The sequence below is a fragment of the Schistocerca gregaria genome, chromosome 5, assembly GCF_023897955.1.
Source record: "Schistocerca gregaria isolate iqSchGreg1 chromosome 5, iqSchGreg1.2, whole genome shotgun sequence".
Classification (NCBI taxonomy): domain Eukaryota; kingdom Metazoa; phylum Arthropoda; class Insecta; order Orthoptera; family Acrididae; genus Schistocerca; species Schistocerca gregaria.
The window spans coordinates 311,800,362-311,816,167 of NC_064924.1; the positions used below are offsets into that span (position 1 = coordinate 311,800,362).

A 15,806-nucleotide genomic window follows, 5' to 3' on the forward strand; every position below is an offset into this window, starting at 1 on the left:
GAACACGAGTCCTGACAGGATAAACGCAGCCTTGCACAATGGACTCCTAATAGTAAGGTCAAGCATCCAAAGCACACTGCTCAATAAATACACCACAATGGGAAGCACACTCAGTAATTGCCAGAACGATGGACAATGAGAAAAAAATGCTGCTTACATCCAAACCAACTGTGCTCGCAATGGCATCACATCAGTCACAGTGCCATAGAGACGAGAATGTAGTCACTAGAAGCAAACGGTAAATCCATCATAAACAAGGAAGCAGCATGTTCCCGGCAGCATTGGCACCTCTACCCACCAACTCCACCGTAAACGCCCAAACAAAATCAGGTAACGTGGCAAACTTTCCTCTTGCCACCACACATGGCGTCGGCAGACACAGTTTCACACTCCGCGCACTACTGCCTATCTGACTGTTTCTGCACACCCTCCAAAATCCAACCACTCGACTGTCACAGGGGCCTCGCAGACTTCCACCACGAGGGGGCGCCACTTCTCTCTTTCCTCCATGATACAGCGATAATATTATATGCGGTACATTCAATAGATCAAACCCGAGCCACCACGGCTCAGATGGAGGCTCATGGTTCCATTGTAGAAGGTTCATCTGCAACATAAGTTGCCTTTGTTAAATATCCAGCCAATGCAACTTTTTAATAATGGTGCATGTTCTACTGCCATTGCCAAGAAGCATAAAATATGTAAAAATAAAAAAAGTCTGAAATGTTTAGCTAAAAAACAATCTTTATTAACAATCTCATATAAAAGAATGGTATTTAGAATTTATATTTTTTTCTGTAATGTGTAATTAAAAATTAGAAGACATATATTTTTCATAAAAAATGACAGATATGTGTCAGCTAGGATATACTTGATTAATTTTATATTTTAATGATGTAAGTGTTAGATCTGGGGAAAAAAAGTGTGAGAAAAGACTGACTGAAATGAAATGTGAAACAACAATTACCATTCTCTTTTTCATCTGTGTGTACGTATTTTAACTTCACAGAAATGCTTGTAGAACATGCACCATTGGTAAAACATTTGCATCAAATGGTAATCTAACCTGGATGGACCATATTGCTAGTGAGCATTCTGTCACAGAGCCATGTGGCCTATCAGCAAAATGAGCCATGAATTACTGAACTGAAGATGCTCGGATAGTTTCAAAGCTGATTTTCTCTAGAATTTTTGAGATTGCATAGAACTGCTGTTCGATATTGGTATTTGAGTTTCAAAGTTCATATACTATAAATATAAAAAAATATTATAATCCAGTTGCAATGGAGGCTCTGTGTTGGCTGAATAGTATTAAAATTTTTCTGCCAGAAGTGTAAATAAAAATTATGGACAGTTGGAGAGTTGGACAAGTAATCCATCATTGTCAGTGATTGTACACCGATAAGCCTAAATATGATGACCACTGCCTACTGTGACGTTGGATACCGCCTTGTGGCATTGCGGACATGTTCTGCAATAAAAAACCTATTTAAACAGAGCAGATACGAACAGGGAATCACGCTAACGAATATATAGTCTGCAAATGGGAAAATCCAGTGAGATAAGCGACAGTGACGAAGATCAGATTATTATTACACAGTGCCTGTGAATGAGTACCTCAAAAACAGTGAAGCTGGTTGAATGTCCACGTGCTGCGTGAGTGGCCCATTATTTATGCGAATTACATGACATGTACATAGACATCTAATGCCACATACCTTCACAAACCTATCAACAAACTATGTCACATACCTCCACAAACCTATCAATAAACTATTGGATCACCTCCAGTGGGCTCACAACTCTTTTGTGAGTATGTGCTTGGCTACCATGGGCCCCCAGCCTCTGCAGCATTATTTCCTTTCCACGCTACGTGCCTATACTTCTCCTATCCCTTTCTCCCTCTGCCTCTCCATCGAATGGTTTTCTTGGTGCTGACTCTGCTTGGACCCAGTTTATGACTCGACCTAGAGTTTCCACTTCTGGCATATTGTACAACTTTTCATCAAATAAAAACTCTGTACCCATTATTGGTTTTGACCTGCCAACAATTTTCAAAATTCTCCAAAAGTGTGGATTGTGCAAGGCAGGTCACCCAATGCAGTGTGCACTCCACCTTTGGCCTTTCCGTCTGTGCACTCTCCCATTTCATACAGTAATAGACACAAAACCCAGCATGGTAACCATCCTGTTGTGGGAGATCAAGTATCTGCATGGTGGTAGTCCCCTGACCACACAGGGATCACACTGTTGGTGCCTGAGCTGAAAACTTCGCATGCATGCCAAGAAGTACATGCACACTGTGCCTGGGCCCAGGGACTCCAAGCAACAGATTACTGGCCAGGTAGCCATTGCTGAGGCTGGGTGGCACCCACGGGGAGAGCCCTCACTCAGAATGGGTGGCACGATGGTGATTTCAATGCCCATAACCCTTTGTGGGGTGGACTCATGCTAAAGACCTTGCAAATACATCACAAGTAGCACCCATCGATGGAGCACCTCATGACCTTTAAGTAGCTCAATCCCTAGGGCGCCACCTGATAAAAAGTCAGAAGCAAGAATTCTTGGAATGCTATGTTTCGATCATTGGCTCATGTGCCTCTCCTTAGACAGACATCTCTATGCAGGTGTATCTGGTCTGTCTGCAGTGACCCAGATGCAGTCACCAAACATTTTACTGTGTGCTATGCTTAAGCATCAGTGTCTGGGAATTATCAACATGCCTTTCATGTGCTAAAACAGCGGTTAGAGTGAAAGCAATTATCTTTTTCTACATGTCACCTAGAGCCATATAATGCTCCCTTCAGTGTCCTCGCCAACTGCCATGATACAGCCCCAGAGCCAGACTGTATCTACTGGTGGACTGTCAACATCATATCCTTGTCATCTTTAACTGCATCTGGAGAGAGAGCGAGTTCCCATCGCAGTGATGCGAAAGCGCCATTACCCCAGTACTAAACCAGGTAAGCACCCTCTAGAGATGGACAAGTTATCACCCAATAAGTCTCACCAATGTTTTTTGTAAGTTGCTTGAATGAATGGTGAGCTGCTAGCCGTGTTGGCTTCTTGAGTCTGGGAGTCTTCTGGCTCTGCCTCAGGGTGGTTTTCACCAAGATCATTCCACGACTGATAATCTGGCTTACCTGGAGTCTGCCATCTGAACAGCTTTTGTCCAACGTCGACACCTTATAGCTGTCTTTTTGAACCTGCAAAAGGTTTATGACACCACATGCCAATATACCATGTGCTGCATTACATGGGTGGGGTCACCAAGGTCTGCTCCTGATTTTCATCCAGAACTTCCTGTCTCACTGTACATTCCGGGTTAGAGTTGGTGCTTCCCACAGTACCCCCAAATCCAAGCGAATGGGTTTCCTCAGGGCTCTGCCCAGAGTGTCCCTCTCTTTCTAGTAGCCATCAATGGTCTAGCAGCAGCTGTGGGTTTCTCAGTAACACCCTCCTTGTATGCTGACGACTTTCGTCTATACTGTTCTGCTTTTAGTGTAGGTGTCGATGAATGTCGGCTGCAAGGTGCCACATGAAAGGCACAGGCATGGGCCCTCACCCTTGGCTTTCAATTTTCTGCTGCCAAGACTCGCATTGTGCACTTCTTTCGATATTGTACAATGCACCCACAACCAGAACTTTATCTCAATGACCAACTACACAGTGTAGTGGAGACTAATCACTTTTTAGGACTGGTCTTTGAATGTCAGTCGACATGGATTTCGCATTTTCACCAGCTTTAGGGCAAGTGCAGGCTGCATCTTAATACACTACACTGCTTGAGTTACACCAGCTGGGGTGCACATCACACTAGTCTTCTGCAGTTTCATAAAGCCCCAATAGAATTCCACCTCGATTATGGAAGTCTGGCATACAGTTCAACATCCCCTCAACATTGTAGATATTGGGTTCGACTTGTAACAGAACCCTCTCTAACTAGCCCTGTGAACATCTTACTCGTGAAGCTGGGGTTCCTCCATTGTGAATCAAGTGCAAACAACAGCTTGTCAGTTATGCTATCCATGTTGGCAACTCCCCTAAGCAGTCGAACTACATGTCTGCTCTTTCCAAAACCAGTAATCCAACTGCTGCAATGGTGGGCACTATCAGGATAACAGAAGCATAATTCATCCAGTCTTTCAACAATATAAAACAAAAATGACAGAACAGTGCAAAACACAGAAGAACTAATGAACCACATAAAAGACTTATATATTTCAGATGCAGCTATGTTGGTCTCATTTGATGTAAAAAACATGTAGCCCACAATTCTAGTCAAAGAAGCAATCAAGACTTGGATACTTACAGTTAGTTACCACAAAGTACATAACAGAGATAAATACCCTGTCACACCTCATCATTGACTAAAATTACCTTAAATTCAGTTCTACTTATGAGAATTAGGATTGCATATGGGATCTCAAATTTCAGAAAAATTAGCAAATATCTTCATCAACAAAATAGAAGAAATAATTTTCCAGAAAATAGTACCAGAAAAATTCAATATACTTTATTGGTGGGGATACATGGATGACATCCTCTGCTTGGTAGATGAATCAGAAAATGAAATAGAACTACTACATGCAGAGATACACACATTACACAAAAACATAAAGTTGCTAGATATATCCATCTCAAAGAAAACAGGAAAAACACATCAACAGACACAAGATTACATCACTCATCTAAGCACCCACAGGCCCAAGAAGAATCTGCCTCAGATTTATGATCAACAGATTAAACACAATGCCAGCTGACAAATATAACTATAATAAGGAGGTGCATATAATTATTTAGATAGCAAATAATAATTGATACCCAGAATCCCTAGTAACAAAACTGAACAAAAAACCTAGAAAATCAGAAAAATAAAAACCCACACAAATAACGCAGAGATCCATGCTACTCTCTCTCTCTCTCTCTCTCTCTCTCTCTCTCTCTCTCTCTCTCTCTCTGGAGAAGTCATGAGTACTGCCTTCAGTGGTCCAGCAACTGTTTCGTCACTGATTTTTTAGTCTAATAATTGAAAGTGATACACAGAAATTGTATAAGTCTTCAATAGTAATGTTACTGCTGCACTAAACATTCATTTGATTACATTCTTTAGTATGAGTACTACTTGTCCAAAATCATAACAAGCCTCTGATATCACTTTTTCGAATTACGGTATGTTTCTGTTTCAGAAATCTGCCTGATTGGTACAAAAGTGCATTGTTTAATGAATTATATTATGTATCAGATGGAGGATCTGTCTGGTTGGACATGGATTTTACAGACAGCAAGTACCCAAAAGATCCTAGGTAAGCTTTAGCTAGTCATTCAGTTATACAGTAAAATCTGTTCTCATAGAATGTTACATTCTTCCTAAATTTGTGTGTCAGTTTAATGGTTACGTTTCATTGTAGTACCAATTAACCACTGATTCCTTTAAGAATTGTACTTCCATGTGTAGAACAGCTTCAGATATCATTAATTTACAGATCAGTTAAGGTGTTAAATATTTGTCTTGAAACATGTAAGTGCAAAAATTTTTAGGAAAAGTTTCATATTGTGTGTTAATTTTGTTGAAAATCGTTAAGTGCTCGCAAATACTGGATGAGGGACGTCCTTGTATTTGCGGGTGTGTCATTTGCAGTGCCTTGAGAGACACTCACGTTGTTTTTTAGTGTAGTACTTGTGTTATTGTTTGAAACTTTTAACAGAAAAGAAATGAATAGATAATCATAGCATTTTAAATTTTTAAAGTAGGTCAGCAACCATGTGAAATATTGAAAATAGCATTTTTGTTGATTCTGTGCTGCAACTGGTACAGAGTTTTGTGTTCCGGATAGTGTTTTAGTAATATAAATAATTTGTTTTTGATTTTATATGAAGTCTGATCTATACCTAGAAAAGTAGCTTCACTGTAGATCAAAACTGTGTGCTGGATTGCAACTCAAAACTAGGCAGTCATCTCTCATGGGAAATGAATAGTCTTAATATTTGCATGGTTCAGGATTGTGTCGTGGCCTGCTCACAACTTCATTGTGTCAGAAATATAGGAAAACTAAAATAACAGGTAGAATGGAAGATAAGGTTGCTGATCACATTCCTTGTGAATGTTTCATTTACTTGTCTAGTAATTTTGGGTAACATCTGTGGTCAAAATATATTGTGCCAGGGAGGGGGGCTTTATTTAATGTACAGGGTTATCTCCTCTTAAGTACTTAATGATGCACTACAGAAAATTGCAAAAGTTCTTTCACCATCAAAATAGCAATAACCATGGACTACCTAGAATTTCCAAGAATATAATGAAAATGTTTTGTTGGGAACATCATTAGTCATGGATCAAATAAACTTCATAAGGCAAATGGTATTCATCTCCATTTTGACAGTAACTGCAAGACACATATTATAGTGAAATCATTAGCCCTTAAATTCAATTATTTCTTTCTGAAAATGTGCAGAAAAGAATGGACTTTCAAAAGAGGCTCCATTGTATTTACTTAACGGGGTTCAGAATGGAGCTCTGCAAAAATCTCTTAAGAGATTATTGATATATACCATACAAGGAAATTGAAAATTCCTAGATATGTTCAAATAACTTAGGGGTGACATCGTCAACCACCGCTGATATTTCGACAGGAGCACACCCTGCCATTCTCAAGGCCCAACTGCAAGGAGGAAGCAATGTGCAAGGGAATTTAATACATCGGTTCACAGAGGAGAAACAAGGAAGATACCACACACAGAACAAGTAACTGCAAAGTCAACACACAACCAAAGATAACCAACATCAGAAATATCGATAGTGACTATTAATAAAGAGATGAGGTAGCACTAATTCTGTCCCTCTGGTTTTTGATGAGAGACAGAGCCAGATTCCAAGCAGCATTTAAACAAAATCCACGATATCTGTTTATAAGGTTGCTTGATAGTTTGATTTCAACAGCTTCCTTAATAACACTATCCCAATGGCTGTACGTGCAAGTCAAAATCTCCATGTTGTTGTATTCCATAGGATGACCAGTGACAAAGCAATGTTCTGCAATAGCGAATTTGCTTGGCTGTTGTAAGCGTGTGTGACACTTATGTTCAATACACCAGTCTTCTACAGTCCTGATTGACCAATATATGACAACAGGCCCTTAATCTTAGAAGGTGGCCGAAAAACACATTTTGCATCATATTTCCACAAAATACAGCCAATCCTGTTGGAAATGCTTCCTGCGTAAGGCAAAAAGGCCGTAGCCTTAGGTGCCATTTTGTTGCTGTCTTCACTCACCTGTCGCACAGAATGCTGAAAGCACACAGCACATTTGATCTGCCTCTCACTATAACCATTCTGATGAAAGGTGACTTCGAGATGTGATAGCTCAGCTGCCAAACTTTCAGGGTCTGAGATAACGTGGCCTCTGTGAACCAAGGTATGAAGTCCTCTGTTAGAATATTGCTGCGCGGTGTGGGATCCTTACCAGGTGGTATTGACAGAGGACATCGAAAGGGTGCAACAAAGGGCAGCTCGTTTTGTATTATCACGTTATAGGGGAGAGAGTGTGGCAGATATGATACACGAGTTGGGATGGAAGTCATTACAGCATAGACGTTTTTCGTCGCGGCGAGACCTTTTTACCAAATTTCAGTCACCAACTTTCTCTTCCGAATGCGAAAATATTTTGTTGAGCCCAACCTACATAGGTAGGAATGATCATCAAAATAAAATAAGAGAAATCAGAGCTCGAACAGAAAGGTTTAGGTGTTCATTTTTCCCGCTTGCTGTTCGGGAGTGGAATAGTAGAGAGATAGTATGATTGTGGTTCGATGAACCCTCTGCCAAGCACTTAAATGTGAATTGCAGAGTAGTCATGTGGATGTAGATGTAGATGTACTACTTCATGCTGAGCTGGATGGTGACAACTATCAGCTTGCAGATACAAGAAAGTGTGAGTGAATATGCCCTCAACCACCCAAAATTATTCTTCGTTTTTCTTCACTTTATGGAATGGGCTTCAATCTTGTATTGTCGTCTTCCTAAGTTGTACTACATTTCTTCTACAGCTGTTTTATAAGTTAGTGGTAATTTGGGCAGTCATGTTTTGTGCATATCCCATGTGAATTAACACTACATGCTGTGATATTTAATTACTTTGTATTCAGTTTAATGCATTGTGCATCCAGCTTTTATTACATTGTTTAATTAAATCTGCTTATTTAGTAACAGCAGTTGATTTACATTAAAAAAACTTTGTTTCTGAACAGCAGAGATCTTGTGATTGTGCAGCCAACTGCTGCATACAGATATCATTAATACTGTATTATCACCTTGTGGCAGTTCTATGTCATATTCACAGTTTACACATCTTAAATGTGGTAGTAGGATCACTGTAAATAAACAATGAAAATTATTGTTATTTGATGTTGTGTGACTATAGAAGAAAAGAAACTATTTAAATTGCTGTATTGTGTATATATTTACATCTTTATGACGTTGAATGATTAATTTGCAAGTGAGTTTTACTTTTTTTGGTTCATATCATTGAGAACCACTGTGGTTAGAATCTTGGATGTGAATCCAACATTAATCTTGAGCATTTATGCACAAGATTTGTATCTTAGCTTAATATAACATAATTAGAGGGAGAGGGAGGGAGAGAGAGAGAGAGAGAGAGAGAGAGAGAGAGAGAGAGAGAGAGAGAGAGAGAGATCCACTCACCTTTTGGTGGCAAAATAAAACACACATAAAAGCTGTGTCTTTCCTGAACTGCGGGTCAGGGGAGACTTGCTAGTCAGGATGAGAGGGAAAGACTGTTTGTTGGTGTCTGCAGTGCCCAGGAATTAAAATGCTGACAGCTGAAATGTGGAAGATAATGATAATAAGTAAGACAGAGATTACTGAAAAACACCATGCAAGAGTGAATAAGGGCGGGGAGCTAAGTGCCTTGTACTTGATAGACATGCGGGACTGGATGAGGGGGGGGGGGGGGGGGGGGGTTATACAAGTTAGAAGATAAAGGAAAGCTGTGGCCATATAAATTAATGTAAATTTAGGCCATGTGGATGGCGAGGTCAGAGCACATTTTTAAATCCCAGTTCCCACCTGCAGAGGTTTGAGAAACTGGTGTCAGTAGATAGCATGTGGTGCAGTATGCATCACGATTATGGCTATCAAGTTGTAGGGTGTGATCTGTGACAGAATGTTGTGTATTGCGAGTACACATGTTCTGTATATGCCCGTTCATCCTAACTGATAACTTGCTGGTGGTCACACCATAGAAGGCTGTGCAGTATTTACATAACGGCTCATACACGATGTGTTGTTTCTCAGGTGTGTCTCCCTTTAATGATATGTGTTTCACCAATTACAGGTCTGGTGTAGGTGGTGCTTGGAAAGTGCATGGGGGAAGTCTTACATCAGGGATGGTCACAGGGGTAGATGTCATAGGATAGGCAAATGGATGCAGAAGGAGCATAGGGTCTATTGTCATGATTAGCAGGGGGAGGAGAACCACAGAAAGCGATTTTAGTTATGGTGGTGAAAAAGTGAGGCAGAATGGACCTCATTTCAAGGCATGGTTTTATTAAGTCACAGTCTTGTTGAAGTAGCTGATAAATACATTCAATAATGACCCAGGCTATCTGCTATAGAAGCTGGCCTGATTACCAGGGAATGGTCCAATCCGATATGTCACAACCCACCCCAGAAATTTTTTATTAGAGACAAATACAGGAAAAGAAATGCATTGTCAAAATTTTAGATGCTAAGACACACTGCAAGTATTTTTTAAAAATCACACGAAGAACTGTTTATGATTGATGCGCCCACACTACTGCCACCAATACCAGCTCTGAAACTCTGTAACTGGCAAACCATATGCTAGCAAAGGGGTAGCAACTTGTGATATGATACATTTCGTGTACCAGCTGTTGTGTAAACACTGTTTGGCATTCTACACTGGTATGACTACCACCAAGTTGTTATTTAGGATGAATGGGCATAGGCAGAGAGAGTATACTGGCAACATAAAATATCCTGTTGCAGAGCATGCTCTACGTGACAGATGGACCATGTTGTCTGTTTCAGCACACATGCTATTTGTATTCTTTCTCCTGAAATAGGGTGTATACGACCCGGGACAACTGGAAGATCCGAGAAAAATCCGGGAATTTTTTCATCTGGTAGAAAACCGGGAAAAACCTGGAACTTGTTTAGAATTCCGGGAATTTTGCATTATATTAGTTTTCATTTAAATTTTTGTGATTTTGACTGTTAAGAACCAATACTCTAACAAAGGATATTACTGTATCCCACTACTGCAGAATAATACTGCAGCAACAAAACATGAACGAGAGAAAATAAAAACGAAAATAAAACTTAAGTTGCAAAGGAAATGCGCCGTATACAACAACAAAACAGTGCTCATACAAGCGTCAGCCAGCAGCAAAGTGTGTCAAAGGCTTTAGGTAGACTATGCAATGCTTTATAACTACAAATTGCCTCCAACGAGCATGATGTGACAACTGTTTAAATTAGATTCGTTTGAGCTGTTGAGGGCGGGCTCTTGAGTCGCGTGTGAGTAGTACCATCTCCCGCATCTGGTTACAGAAGTGTGGTTGGGCACCGCTACTTAATATTGCCCCGGTTCGGAAATATAGTAAATCTGGGGCTGACACACAGAACAGTCTGAGTTGAGATGGGGAGTCTCCTTGTGACCTGTGTTTACGTTCAGCGATTTTGTTGTTTCCTCTTCGTTTATTGCTCTCACGTTAAATGATAACAAAAGGGATTATTATAGCCAGGAGCTATCAAATGAATTAAAATACGTTCACATAATTACGAAAGGCTAAAATATGTTATAAGTTTCAGATTTTTTTCCCACCTTTCTGACAGTCCAGCATTAATAGCCTTACAGAACAATGAAGTAAAGAGATTTGGCTTAAAATTAATCTTGTCTGCTGAGGCAATCAATTTATTTGAAATAAAGTGTTTAATTTCACTCTATTGGCTAGTTTCAACTTTCACTACATTTCAAGTGCACATATGGCATTATGTCATGATAAAGAAGCAAACATGAGATAATACAGTACTGGTACCCCAAGAAAATTTACATACAAATGTGCATTTTAAGCTGAATTATGTGTTTTAGTATGGTTCACGAAATTCCGACGATTTTGAAGTATCGTCTGATGTCTTGTTTCTTTTATAACACATGTTAGATCTTTTAATGTTTTACACGTACAAACATTTGGGCTTCCTGAGTCATCGTAGCTGTGCAAGCGTGGTGACGCCTGTTATCTGGCGCTCTCTTGGAAGTGCTGAAACGAACCTATTTCTAACTGGTCACTGGAAAATATTGTGAATGTTGGTTTGAAAACCGTTACATTCAAAGCATATTTCCTTTTACGCAATGCGAACTATGTGCAAGAATGTACAATGAATTTCTTAAATCACAAGGCGTTTGACTCTCATTCAAAAATCAACTCTTTGAGGGCGACCATTTAGCAGAATTTTGAGCCCAGAAGATCAGACATTTACATCGTTATTAAAAATTTTACTGGCACATTTGTGTGATGTATCTTAAAGTGTAACACGCACAAAAAAGATCAACATTATATGTGGAAATTTAGCTTCTCTTTCAGCTTATTAATCTTCAAGACTAATATTATTTGTGAATGCTATGTGTATTAATTTAAACCATACTTTTCTTATTTGTGTGTTCGCACTACTGAAGGTATGTTGCTATTGGCTTACTGTATCACGTGTCCTTCGCTGCCATCAGCTGGAGAGATCACGTGACATGAGCTATGACTGTCTTACAAAAGCACTTCACAATCTCGATTTCAATGTTTCGGAAAGTAACATGCAGTGTTTGGTGGAATTCAAATTTATACCTGAAAATATGCAGAGTACATGTTGCTGCACATCAAAGGTCTTTCCAAAAAGTGTTTTTCCCCCTGAGTTTCGTTTTCTAAGGTGTCGGGAAATTCTACTCTGATATATAAAATCATAAACAGTCAAAGGATTGATGAGTTTTACTGTGCCGAGGAAGAGTATACTGTCACATAACATGGAAAAAGTGTATTTTTAACAGGGAAATCCGGGAAAAATCCGGGGATTTTTTTTGCTTGTCCACGTATACACCCTGTGAAACCAATATCTCAGAACTTAGCAGGAGGGAACTGGCCTTACATGTTCTTGGTCCTCACTGCTCACATGTTCTAAATTTACATTGATTTCTGTGGTCTCAGCATTTCTTCTCAGTAACTATTACTTTTCGTCATTGCCTTTTATTTTTCTACATCATCCCCCTGCCCATTATCTCTCCCCCCCGCCCCCCCCCCCCCCTCTCTCTCTCTCTCTCTCTCTCTCTCTCTCTCTCTCTCTCTCTCTCTCTCTCTCTCTCTCTCTCTGCCATTGTTGATGCACTTACGAGGGAATGGTCCAAAATCACACGAAGAACTGCTCATGGCAGCAGTTCATGCAGCACTTCCTGCCTGGTGCATGATTAGCCATGACAGGATTATGTAGTGCCGATATCTGGAGTGACACAAGTGAATTTGAAGCATCTAAACCATACAAAAAAATGTCGCATACCATTAATGTGTTGAATAAGAGGCAGTTTGTATTGACAGCCAAAGCTGACTGGTCAATGCAGTGTTTGATGTTACATTACAGGCAACTTCCATTAACCATGACTTTAATTGAAATGTAATATTTGTTACATGTACAACATTTTATAGCAGTTCCTGCTTGTGATAATTTTTCTGTAATGCATATTTTAGTAATTTTTCCGTAATGTATATTTTAGTAATTTTTCTGTAATGCATATTTTAGTAATAATGAAACAATTCCTTGCTTATTCTCCATAGTTGTCACAATAAAGCGAAGTCTCGTTTGATTATGAAAACATAAATTTTCTGTACACAAGGCACATTTGACAAAAGAAAAATTAATGCTTTTAGGCATGTCACAGTAATTATGTGTTTTATTTAGACAGAATTGCCCTAGAGTAAGAATGTATACCAAGTATACTTCAAATAATTCGTAAGATGTGCCAGAGCAAACTTACAATGCACAAATGACTGATAGTTAAGAATACTGTTCTCCTGATAAACCTCAAATTACATGGAACCATCAGAAATTATATTATCCAACAATTTTCATAAAAAACATGCTACAGTCAAAAAAACTTTATTGAGAATGATGTTCAGGAGGAATGTGAGTTATATCAATAGTCTTTTCATCCTCGTTCAGAAAGATTCTGCTATCATTATGTCCAGGCCAAAAGTCCAACAAGAACAGTGGATTACTTTCTACAACTGGTTAGAGACCATTTTGAATGTAATTTTAAAAATTATTCTTTCTAGTTTTTCCAGATTGTGGTAGGTAGGTTAGAAGATATTTGATAGTAAACATCCCTTTGTTAAAAAAAAAAAAATTGTCATAATATACCATGAGATCCCTGAAGACAGATAAAAACCTGCAGAAACAGTAATCTACTCATACTTATCACTGTCCTTGTATATGGATGTGCGCAACAGACTCCTGTCTTTTTTCGCCTCAGAATGATAAAGTGGGGTTTGCTCTGTATGATCAGCATTAGACACAGCAGATGCAGGGAAAGCAGCGACCCTCTTCATCATGTTAGCTACGATTTATGGCATCTCCTCTACACTTTTACATGAAGTAAACTTCACTGTTTCATGACTGTGTGTACTGTATGATTTCTTGAATTTACACAACCAGGCTGAAGAAGACTTGGAATCGGCAATGTTCATCTCAGTTGTGATTTGGAGGGTCCAGTCGCATAGATCTCCATCGGTAACGGTGCATTGTCTCCTATGAGCAGCTCTACATGGCTTGTGTCACAAGAAATCTCTTCTAAAGAACTGTTGTTCATGTTATTTGTTCAAGTTTAGGAGTTTATGTTGGTTATTAATGGCAGGCAATGGCACTTTGTGACCACTTGTTCAGTAAATCTTCCAGATAGTTTTTCTTTCACAGTTTTGTGAGTTACATGTTGGTGCATATTTATTACTTCTTGTAAGTCTGCCTTCCATTTATACAGTTCATGGTCAGCTTTTGTGAAGCAATACTGGGTTTGCACACTGCTTAACATTAAGTGTTAAACATAATGAATATTAATTCAGTTTTGTCTCATTGCAAATACTTTCACTACCGCATGTACGATTGTGCTGAGTTATGTTATCTGTTTATCAATATGCCATCAGCAAAGGCTGTGCACCTGCCATATTGCGCATGCACTGTTTGGTATAACTCTGGCAGGATGTACAATTCTGCAGCCGCCTGAAGAGCAAGGGAATTTGGTAAGGTTCAACAGTTTGTAAAAAAATGTTTACAGTGTGTCTTATCAGCCGAGGTTTTGATAGGGTCTTTCTTTAAATGTATTCTTCCAGTAAAAAATATTTCAGTGCATGTTTCAAATGTAAGATTGGACAATTATATTGTTAGCTTTCTGCTCATATTGACTCATATATGGTGCTTTTTCAGTGATCTGTGCATTACTTATTACTCTGTCTTCCATCGGATTAAAGCTCTCAGGGCCGCGGTGGCCGCACGGTTCTGGCGCTGCAGTCCGGAACTGCGGGACTGCTACAGTCGCAGGTTCGAATCCTGCCTTGGGCATGGATGTGTGTGATGTCCTTAGGTTAGTTAGGTTTCAGTAGTTCTAAGTTCTAGGGGACTTGTGACCTAAGATATTTAGTCCCATAGTGCTCAGATCCATTTGAACCATTTTGAAAGCTCTCAGGTTTTCAAATCTCATCTGGTACACATATCAGCAGTCTGTCTTTCCTTCTCATTCCAGCCAATAAGTCTTCCCTGACTTGGTGTTTTGGGTGACTTTTCCATAACTCTATCTGTATTTCCTCCTGCTGCCACTTGGTGAGAAGATTTTTCATCTATCCAATTATATTATATTTCCCAACATCAATTATTTTTGTTGATATAATTTGCATTAAGTTTTAGTAACATCTCCCACATGCAGTACAATTATTTATGAATCAGGCAGTTCGACTGGTGAACTACTATTAAAATCAATACATACACTTTGAAAAGTGTTCTGAGGCTTCCCATTCTGACTGAAATTTAGATTTTTTAAACATTCTGTGTTTAGTGGTCTTTGTGCATTGCTGTTTTCAGTCACTTCATGTTATGTGGTGTCATGATTTCAGTTTTATGTCAAGCTTGCTTACTAACAAGAGTTAAAATCTTTATTAATTTTCTGTACCAATCTTGTATTTTATTAGGAAAGAATATGGTCAGTTTGCATATTTGGAGGGACATGAATATCGAATGTATAATACCTATGATGTTCATTTTTATGCCTCATTTGCACTGGCTAAATTGTGGCCAAAGCTGCAGGAGACTATTCAGTACAACATGCTGGATGCTATTGAAAATGAGATAGATACAGTGCGCACTCACTTGTTTGATGGACATTCCAGTAAAAGAAAAGTAAAAGATACAGTTCCACATGATATTGGTGATCCAGGTCAGTAAACTGTTGGATGTATCACAATTTTGAAATCAGCTGCTTAAACTGATCTTTACACAATATGCACATACATATATACTAAAACATTTTTTTTAAGTGTCCCTTATTTTTACAGGAAAAAGTACTGATTGAAACTAGAAAAAGATCCTCTGAACATGTGTCCAGAAGCCTACTCTCCATGAGATATGGGCCATTCTGATCTGTGATAGTTGTCTGTCTGTCTGAGGTTATTGAGGGTACTTATGGTTACCACTTACTCTTGCTCATCTTTCAGCCTCCCTTCTCAAAGAATCATGAAGTCAT

At 39.1% G+C, this 15,806-nt stretch overlaps 1 protein-coding gene across 1 annotated transcript in view; it reads left to right on the forward strand.

Annotated features, from left to right (window-relative positions):
• Positions 1–15,806, forward strand: part of LOC126271988 (non-lysosomal glucosylceramidase) — a 243,901-nt gene that overhangs the window by 138,935 nt on the left and 89,160 nt on the right. Inside the window, exons 10-11 of the mRNA XM_049974464.1 lie at positions 5,190–5,306; positions 15,256–15,500. Of these exons, the coding sequence (XP_049830421.1) occupies positions 5,190–5,306; positions 15,256–15,500 (362 nt within the window). The remainder of the gene's footprint in view (positions 1–5,189; positions 5,307–15,255; positions 15,501–15,806) is intronic.